General features: G+C 44.8%; 1 protein-coding gene across 6 annotated transcripts in view; it reads left to right on the forward strand.

Annotated features, from left to right (window-relative positions):
• Fggy (FGGY carbohydrate kinase domain containing) overlaps positions 1 to 10,343 on the forward strand; it is a 379,357-nt gene that overhangs the window by 18,502 nt on the left and 350,512 nt on the right. For 3 of the 6 annotated variants that reach the window (XM_021199715.1, XM_021199716.1, XM_029540042.1), the window contains one exon: positions 7,835 to 8,050. In XM_021199715.1, coding sequence (XP_021055374.1) covers positions 7,847 to 8,050 — 204 coding nt within the window. In that variant the 5' untranslated portion in view covers positions 7,835 to 7,846. Of the gene's footprint in view, positions 1 to 1,845; positions 1,973 to 7,834; positions 8,051 to 10,343 lie in introns of those variants that run through there. The other 3 variants (XM_021199718.2, XM_029540043.1, XM_029540041.1) reach the window with 3 other exon arrangements.

Below are 10,343 nucleotides of genomic sequence, written 5' to 3' on the forward strand. Positions count from 1 at the left end.
AGAGAGAGAGAGAGAGAGAGAGAGAGAGAGAGAGAGAGAGAGAGAGAGAGAATGAGAATAAGATAACTGGGAAGGGGTTGGGCTTTCGAACTCTCAAATCATCATCCTTCATCCCCAGTGACACAGCTTCTTCAACAAGACCACACCTCCTAACCCTTCACAAACCATTCCACCAACAGGAGAACAAGCATTCAAATATATGAGCCTGTGTGGCCATTCTCATCAAACTGCCACACTAGACCTCAGTTAAGAAAATGGAGATGAGTTGCCTATAGGCAAGTTCATTCATAGGACTTTTTTTTTTTTTTTTTCGATTAATGACTGATGTAGGAGAGCCCTGCCCACTGTGGTAGCACCAACCCTGGGCAAGTGGTCCTGAACTGTATAAGAAAGCAGGCTGAGCAAGTCACGAGGAACAATCCAGTAATCATTTGTCCTTCTGTGGTCTCTGTTTTAGTTGCTGCCTCCAGGTTACTGCCTTGAACTCCTTGGTTTTCCTTAAAAAGTCAACCGTGATACTGGATATGTAAGCCAAACAAACTCTTCCCTCTCCTACATCTTGCTTTTGCTTTATCACAACAAGAAAAATATTAACTGGAACACTTTGTGTTGCCTTGTATTTATCTTTAAAAAATGGCTCATTACAAAGCATGAAGATCCTCAAAACAGAAAAAAAAAAGAAAGAAAGAAAGAAAGAAAGAAAGAAAAGAAAACAGCAATGAGTTCTCATTAAGTATGAATCACAGCTTCTGGGCCAGTAACAAAATGTCTTTATTCTTCAGAGAAAGGCTGAGTGGGATAGAATGCAAGAAACCACTTAGCTGCCATATGCAGTTTTACTAGGCACATTAGGTTTTCCTTGAAGTACCTCCTGGGCCTCTTACATAAGCATCTTGATCTCATCCATAAAAGCTGTAGCCACCATGCAAAGGACATAATCACTCATACCGCAGCAACATAAGTCTGTGCACCATAGGGAAAATAGTGGTGTGTGTGTGTGTGTGTGTGTGTGTGTGTGTGTGTGTATGTAAATGGAGATTTTAGATAGGATGAGAAGACCTCAGAATAGGTAGCATTTTAAATTAAACTTTATTATTAAAAATCTTGAAGGGCCTGGAGAGATGGTTCAGTGGTTAAGAGCGCTGCGCTGGCTGCTCTTCTAGAGTTTCAATTCTCAGCACCCACATGGCAGTTCATAACTGTCTGTAACTCCAGTTCCAGGGGATCCAGCACATGCAGGCAAAACACCAATGCACATAAAATTAAAACATATTTTGCAAATAAAAACATCACAAACTAAAGCTCTCTTTCTGTGTGTGTGTGTGTGTGTGTGTGTGTGTATGTGTGTGTGTGTAAACAAATGATTATGAATATATCCCGATGAAAGATATTTTGTTTCGTTGGCACAAATTCCATAGACTTGGGAATCTAAGAAACATTTGAAGATTTTCTTATGAACTAGCACTGACAATGAGACAAGTCTAAAAACTGTTTCCCAGGCTGTAAAACTGAGGAGGAGAGGGCTGTCATAGAAGATAGCCTTTTACTTTAAGAGGAAGAAAGGTCCTGAATATGCTGATAGAAGCCACAGAGAATCAGGTATTATTGTCACGAGGACTCCTTCCTTCCTGTACAATATTGTCTCACCATCTTAGAGCATGTGGGATACTTGCACGAGTATTCACCCTTACAGGAGTGGTGAAACTTTTCTGTGAATAAGACTGAAGTGAAAAGTACAGGCCTACTTCTTGCTTGTCCTCACCTCCCCTTCTTACCTCAACCGGATTACAATGAAACCAAATACTAAATTGCATGAGGCTGGAACACATGAGCTCCGAGCAGAGTCCAAAGATCATTGTTAAAAGAGGACGCTGAGTTGAGTTTTCGCCCCAGTCCCGGGACATACTTTCTGTAGGCTGTCACCAACAAAACTGAACCTGGAGGAGTGGTTCTTTAAGAAGCCGAATTTAAGGTAAGCCAGTCCACTTCCCAGGGATGTGGTGCTGTGAAGTAGTCCTCACTGTAACTAGGTTATTTGAGGGGAAAGAAAGGGAATACAGGGACAGCACAATTCCCTAGGGTTGTTTTTGAGCAGAGAGTTTGTAGCATTTACCCCCTTCTAGGGATGGCTGAAATAGTTTTGCAGAGAGTGGTCCCAGTTTCCAGGTCTCCCGCCTATCCTCATATGGCATTTGAGTAAGCTTGTACATTTGCTAAACAATCAGCTGTGAAATCTATGACTTCCTGTGGTACGCTTCTCACAATATTTATACAGGCCATCATTTAGTGAACCGTATAAATATTTATGACATGGAACAGCCTTTTGATCATAAATAGGGGCCAGGAGTCAGTGCAGCCCATGCTGGGGACTGGCTTGGTATTACCTTAGTTTTAAGGCATCTTGTAGCCTGAGGTATTAGGTATGTCTCAGGACTTGTGCACAGCTTGAATTTCTCTTCATCATTTTTCTATCTCTTTGCCATCCAGAGGCCATGGGCTTCTCTTTCCTGAATGCCCTCCTCTACAGCTGCTTTTCTTTTTAGAGTGTTCCTCTGTGCCCTCCTCATTATTCATAAAGCAGGCTTTGGAAATTCCATGACCTGACCTAGAATTATAGCCCCTCTGTTGCTGCTATGCCTTACCTAGTGCCCTCTTTGAATACCTCAGCTCATTTTCCTGAGAAATGGGGCTTCCACACTGCCTACTAGACAGGGCTCAGATAAAGATTAAATGAGATCATAGAGTCAGGTGAGCAGTTTTCAGGGCAGCGCTCGAGAAAGTTCACCTTTTGTGGCATCTGTTGTTATTGAAGTTACAAAGGCTTTGATTTTTAGTTTTAGCTGAATGTTGTAGAAAGTGTCCCAAACTCACTACTGTATGCTTGTGTTTAAATCCTGCTTGTGTAATGCGGAGGTATATAGTGAGTGAGGTTTGCTAACCTCATTGATTGGGTTTCTGTAATTCAATAAGCCCTTGATAGAAAAAAAGCAACACAATTGTGATCTTAACCCCTTCTTTTTCAATTAGAAATAGAATAGTATTTCTCTTCAATTAGAAAATATTATTTCCTAATTAGAAAAAATAATATTTTCTCTATTTTTTAGGTTTTGGGTACTGATTAAGTGTAGAGTTCAGGACACAGAGGACTGTACTTGTAACGGAGGAAAAGAGGGCACAAAGTAGGAGGGGCAAGGGATCTGGTTTCAGGGAATCTGGGTGCCCAAGGACTCACACTCACTGGAGTTCAGGTTCCAGGTGTGGAAATAACTTCCAAAGAGATTAAAACCACAATAATGGAGAAATGGTGGAGCTGATTGTTGAATTAAGATCTCTTTCTTAGAAAAACATGAACTGAGAAGCTCGTGCAAGTACTGCTGGGAGAATGCCTCCCTGGCTCCCAGAGGGCTGTAGGCATCCTATAGCATGTCTAGGAATAGTCGCTGGAAGTTGGAAAAGCTAGAAAGAGGCCTTCTAGTGTTGTGGAAGGACAGACTTTGAAGGTGAGCAGCCTGGCTCTTGGGTTAGCTAACCTCAGCACAGTAGGCAAGGGCCCTCAGCAAATCAGCATCTAGTAATGGAAGACTCCCAGACGGCAGCAAAGCATCTTCAGCCAGATTAAGGGCTTTGAGGGGAGAGGGGAAAGCTCACTGTCCGTCTTAGTGTTTGCATGAACTGTTGGGATATATTGCTTCACTTGGCTAGGGCTGATCAATAAAGTGGGATGGCAATAGTTTCTTTCGTGGTTTTCAGGATCAGAACCAGCAGTGTAAATAGGCTGTTCAGCAGAGCATCAGATAGGTAGTGAGCACTGCACCTTTTATTATTCTCTAGTGATGGGTTCTTAGGGTACCTAGTTCATTCACTGGGTCCCAAGGACTTGGTGAATTTCTACTTGTGCCAGGCAAGGGTACAGTTTGAGATCACTGGAATGGGTTATACTATACGTTCCGTCCATGGTGAGTTCTCTCTTGCAGGTAGGTTCTTTTCCTAGATTCAGAATCCAGACCTAGAGCAAGTCCACAGCTGGTGAGTGGACATCATTCTCTGGTTTTTTTGTTTGTTTATTTGTTTTTGGTGGTTGATGACAAGACATTTTTTCTACCTGCAAAGGAATATGGTCAGAAGGAACCTAGGCCTAGCTTCCTGGCGGAATCTCTCTTGCTGTGGGGTTGGCAGCATAGAAAGAATCTAGAGTACTTCTATTAGAAAGGCAGAAGAAGTTCTGTAGAGATTCTTAATTCCCTCCTTATCTACTGGTTTTTCTCCAGGTTTGGAACAGTCTTGTGTCTGTGGTGATGGTTATCACTGTCAACTTGGCAGAACCTAAAGTTACCTAGGTGATGAGCCTCTGGGCAGCCTGTAGGGATCTTCCTGATTGTTTTAGGTTCAGGTGAGAAGACTGCCCACCATGAATGACATCATTCCCTGGTTGGGACCTGGACCATGTAAATCAGGTGTGTTGCTGAGTAGTAAGGGCATCCATTAACTGCCATTTTCAAATGGTGGGTTCTATGTGACCAGATGCCTCAGGGTTCTGCTGCCGTGATCACTACGATGGCTTGGACCCTTGAGCTCCGAGTCAAAATAAATCTTTTCTCTTTTATGATGATTCTGCTAGAACATTTTACTGCAGCAACAGAAGAGTACCTAAGGCACATGGGAAGGAGTTGCTTCTCGCAATGGAGATGGTGGAAACAAGGAATAAAACCATGTAAAACAAGGTGCATGCAAGCTGGTGGCAAGTGGGCAGAATAGGTGGCCAGGGTAGTGTGAGCCAAGGCACCCTCTTGTATTGTCATTCACCTTGTCCTCAGTGGAGGGCCACGCTGATAACTTCATTTCACATATCACAAAGAAAGAAATTCCGCAAGTGTGTTCCACAATACCATTGACTATTAGAATCACTCTCATCTCAGGGAAGCTAAATATGAAAAAAACAAAACAAAACATGTTTTCTTAGAAGTGGCAACATGTGGCTGTAAACATTTAAGAAAATATTCAATTGGTTGACACAGAGATTAGAGTAAATGAGCACACTGTGAGATGTGTAAGGACTGTGGTTATTGACAGAACACAGGTAGAGAGTGGGTGTACATGCCTCTGGGAACGCCCAGGTTCTCCCTTCTAGCTTTCTGTAAGCACAGCTTATGATGCATTCTCAAAGGGGACATCATCTACTGCATTTCTCAGAAAAGAACCTCGTTAAGTGGCACATGATTGCACAAGCACAGACTGAGAAAGTCAAATAACTAAGGGGATGGCTCTTTTCCCTTTTTTTTCCTATTGGTTCACTGATAAAGGAGTTCACTTTAGAAAACCACCACTGGAAACCAGTTATATTGCAGGCACTGGAAGGGAGTGGGGATGCAGAAATCAGTAACATCCCTTTTTCTCTAGGTTCAGTCCAATGAGGAGATAGACAAATCATGAACACGGTCCAGAGAGAACATTTGAAATGAAAGTATAGACACTATACCATATTGACAGCCTTTGTACATATGCAAGGAAAGTGATAAGGTCCCCCTTAGGGAAGCAGAGGGTGGAATTGGGAAGGGAAGAACAAGTGATGGGGGAGGACCTCCATCAGTGCAAAACACAAGTATACTTCCAGGACTGTGAGAATATCTAGGACCCCAGTGGGCAGGGCCAGGGCAATGTTCATTGGGGTTAAGACGCTCACAGAAGGTCTCACTTGAGGAAGACCTTAGGCTGTCTTATTCTATCTATTGTGATGATATTATGCTGCCTTGAGAAAGAGCCTAGCACAGTAATCACTGTGGTATTTATCAGGGCTTAACCCTGGATATCAGACTTGGGGGGGTACTAGGACACGAAAGGACAGACACACAGATGCAAGTACAGAAAAGCCAGGACTGCATGGACCCTGCACACTCTGATAAAGATGTGCCATCAGAGCCTGCACTGTGGAGGTTGGAGTTACATACAGTTGCAGGAGGAGGTGGGACTGTTTTATAAAGTTGTAGGAGACAGTGAGGTTATTCTATACCTTTGTAGTGAGAGGCAGGGTTATTGTATACAGTTGTCCAAGACGGCAGGGCTATTATATATGTAGCTGAGCAACAAGGCAGGCTTAGCTAATCTTGGTAGAGGAGTCTTTATAGGGGAACAGGCTCAGACTGTAAGCATCTTGGATGAGGTTATTGCATTTGACCTTTGCTTAGGGACCAGGGCAAGGTTTTGACTTTCCCAGGTCTGAGGCATGTCATTGGCATGGTCATACTCATGTCAAACAATACATGTTCACTCAGGACTTCCTCTATTCCCTGTGAACCACTAAGAGAAAATAGGGAGGATGGGAATGACACCTCAACAGGTGTCTGGGTTATTTACAAATCTGCTTTTATTGGTTACTGGCTTAAAGAGAAGGTATCACTCCCAAGTGAATGAGGAATGAAAGCTGGTACTCATGTTTATGTGAACTCCCAAGGAAAAAAAGGCCAGAGAGACAGGGAGACAGGAAGAGCCACCTACTGAGCCTGGGAGCCCTGTCACACTCAGGGCTCAGGGAGGCAGTGAGCTTAATTACTCTTGCTTCTCCATTTTCTTCTTCACCTGTCACAGTGCCGAAAGGGAGCAGACACAGATGGCAAATCATGGTGAGCAAGGCAGAAGCTAACACTTTTAATGAAGTTGGGTTTTTTGTTTTATTGTTTTTTGTCTCCTTTTCTTCCTTTTTATTGGGGTAAATATTCAGTCACTGAACATCTGCTGGCTGACTTGTTTTAGGATCCCCAAGAGCGAAGTGGCCGAGAAACCCTCATTATTCTAAGTTGAGGGTGCAGACTGCTCAGGTTAAAATTGGACCACAGGAGCTCAGACCCCCTTGCTGACCAAGGGGCAGCTGTGCTGTGCTAGTGAGGTTAGTGTCAGGAGGCTGCCCAATGTGAGTCTGGAGAGAGAGCCCTGGGAGAATCCTGTGTCATGTGGCTCTTCCCCTGAGCAGCCCCAAGGGCCCAGCATTCCTGAGGGTTCTCTGGTCAGGTTTCCTTGTAACTCATCGGGGGTCTGTCAGGAAAATAGATTATCTAACACACTCTTGATCTTGCCTCTCCCGGGTCTCCTCCTGATTCCCAGTCATCTCTTGATGGCTCTGGTATAAGTGCTTCTTAAAATGTCAGGCCTCTGCAGAAACAGGGAGGGGGCCTGAGACTCAGGGTTGTGCAGGTCGGGAGTTCAGGCCCAGATGCTCCACCGAAGCTTGCGGAATACCTACTGCTTCCAGATGTTGGTCTTCCTGTCAGTGTAATTTGGTGTCCCTGTCATGATGGGCCTAGTGTGAAACAACAAACTTGCCTTTTAAGACTCCCCTCTGGCTCAGCAGCATTGCAGAGACTCCCATGTGCTCGCATCCACTCATAGAGAGGAGTGGAAGCGCATGGCTGCATACACTGCTTGGCACAGGGTACCTGTGAGGCTGACTTACTGAATGACTGACTGGGAAATGATGCTTCTTTTGTTTCCAAGGCTGCTGTCTTGTGGATTCAGATTCGCGGAGTAAACATTCATCTCTTATGGCTCCGGCACCATCTCTGCTTCCCTCTGCCCTCTCGTTGTCTCAACGTTGCTTAAGTCACTATGTAATCAGGTGCTTAATTTCTGACACCCATTCAGGAGTGGGAACAGAATGCGTTACATGTGCTTATTCTCTGACCACCTTGCTCAGCACCTATAAAACCTTTGAGAGGATAAAAAATGCATAGCCCCCAGTTAGGTAGTTAGATTCCCCTTTTCTTTCCACTTTGAAGATTGAATTTCTTGGCTGTCTGAGCAGGTATGCTTGTCTTTATATGACTTTTGCACTTGTCCACCACAGGTAGAAGGGACCATGATGTCTGGCGGAGACCAGGAACCAGGTCACTACTATGTGGGCATCGATGTGGGAACAGGTAGTGTTCGTGCGGCTCTAGTGGACCAGAGAGGGGTCCTTTTGGCTTTCGCAGAACAGCCAATTAAAAAGTGGGAGCCCCAGTTCAACCACCACGAGCAGTCCTCAGAGGACATTTGGGCAGCATGTTGCCTTGTCACAAAGGTAAGAGCCAAACCGTGGCATCCCCTCCCTGTGCACGCTCCCCCTACTCAGCAGTTTCGTATGCGTATACCCGGGCTGCACACTGCATTAGAGGTAAGTGGAGGCATGCGGCTGGGTGGGGTAGGCTTTGCCTTTCAGAAGCACACCTTACTGTAAGTGACAGACAGCTGAAATGAACTGGGAGGACTGCTGCAGCCAGTTCATAGAGTTAGAGCTGACTCTGAGGGCATGGTGGCAATGAAGACGGGGTCAGAGGATGTGGAAGCCCAAGATGTGGAAACGAGGAAGGAAGAGTCATGGCAGCATCCATTGTGTCTCTGTTGTATGCCAGTGTGTTAGCACTCACTGTGGTGGGACCTTGGAACTTGGTGGAACTAGCCTTACAGCTAGCACTACTGCTGCCCCCAGTCCTGGTCCGGGAGGAGATGGGGAGGGGGGGTGCTGGTCAGCTTACCCCAAGTCAGCAGGAGTTAGTGACTGGCAGCCGCAGGGCACAAACCTAAATGTCTGATTCCTATTAACCATGAGCTCTGTATCCTCCCAGTTGGACACACAAGGGGCACTGAATTGCGAGTGGGAGAAACGAGGGGCAGAAAACCATGGCATGCTCTAAGAAAGCATCTTCATATGAGCCGCACACATGGCTCATCTTGAGTGGCCTGTGATAAGCCTGGGCTTGCTGTCTTAAGGAAGCAGGTGATGCTGGCTGCGACTGGTTTATGTCTCAATCACTGATTTTAGCTTGTGATGTTACTATGACTTTATATTTCGGTGACATTAACAACAGACATCCTTTTATCTCCCTTCCCACCCCCAAAAGGAAAAAAAAAAAAGAAATCCTGAGTTCTGTTCTTTCTCCCAGTTTCTAGTTGGGGTCCTTAAATATTCATGAGGTGCTTGGTAATTTTCAGCTGGACAGTCACCCATTTTTTTCTGTATTGATTGCTCTGGTTAAACTTTGATGAGCTCTGAGCAGCTGTTAGTGCCCCAGAGAAAACCACAGGGAGGTGGCTTGGGCTACCCAGGCACTCTGCAGAAATAAAAGAGGGGCCATCTTCTCTTCTGCCTGTTTAATTTTCCTCTTCTCTCCCCACTCCCAGTCTCTGCCTCCATGAAAATCTTCTGCTCTTTGCCCTTGGGTCTCTTTTGTTCTTCTAACATTCTTGCCATTAAGGAAATTGTCAAGAAGAAAATATAGTTCCCTGATGAAGAGCCCCCTGAAAGCAGATCTACTCCAGCACAGCTTGGCTTAATGGCAGACTTTTAATCATCTCCCAGTGGTGGTCAGCTCATCATTTGTGTCAGCCCTGGTAGCCACAGAAGTGCAGGGCATTAGTGCTCAGCCATGCCTCACACGGCAGCAGAGCTGCAGAAAGCCCATGGGCCTTAGGCCGAGCCTTACCCATTGCGTATGGAGATGTGCTGTAGTGTGATGAGTCTGTTCATAACCTCACAGGAGGAGGAGCTTCAAGTAGAAGGCCTTTTTGAGACCACCAACAGATTGGGAAAGAATTTTTACCAATCCTAAATCTGATAGGGGACTAATATCCAATATATACAAATTGCTCAAGAAGCTGAACTCCAGAAATTCAAATAACCCCGTTAAAAAATGCGGTACAGAGCTAAACAAAGAATTCTCAACTGAGGGATACCGAAAGGCTGAAAAGCACTTGGAAAAAATGTTCAATATCCTTAATCATCAGTGAAATGCAAATCAAAACAACCCTGAGATTCCACCCCACACCAGTCAGAATGTCTAGGATCAAAAATTCAGGTGACGCCGGGCGGTGGTGGTGGATGCCTTTAATCCTAGCACTTGGGAGGGAGAGGTAGGCAAATTTTCTGAGTTCTAGGCCAGCCTGGTCTACAGAGTGAGTTCCAGGACAGCCAGGGCTATACAGGGAAACCCTGTCTCGAAAAAAAACCAAAATAAATAAATAAATAAGTAAATAAATAAATAAATAAATAAAATTCAGGTGACAGCAGATGCTGGTGAGGATATGGAGAAAGAGGAACACTCCTCCATTGCTGGTGGGATTGCAAGCTTGTACAACCACTCTGGAAATCAGTCTGGCGGTTCCTCGGAAAACTGGACATAGTACTACTGGAAGATCCAACAATACCTCTCCTCAGCATATACTCAGAAGATGTTCCAACTGGTAATAAGGACACATGCTCCACTATGTTCATAGCAGCCTTATTTATAATAGCCAGAAGCTGGAAAGAACTGCTATGTCCCTCAAGAGAGGAATGGATACAGAAAATGTGGTACATTTACACATGGAGTACTACT

The sequence above is a fragment of the Mus pahari genome, chromosome 6, assembly GCF_900095145.1.
Source record: "Mus pahari chromosome 6, PAHARI_EIJ_v1.1, whole genome shotgun sequence".
NCBI lineage: Eukaryota > Metazoa > Chordata > Mammalia > Rodentia > Muridae > Mus > Mus pahari.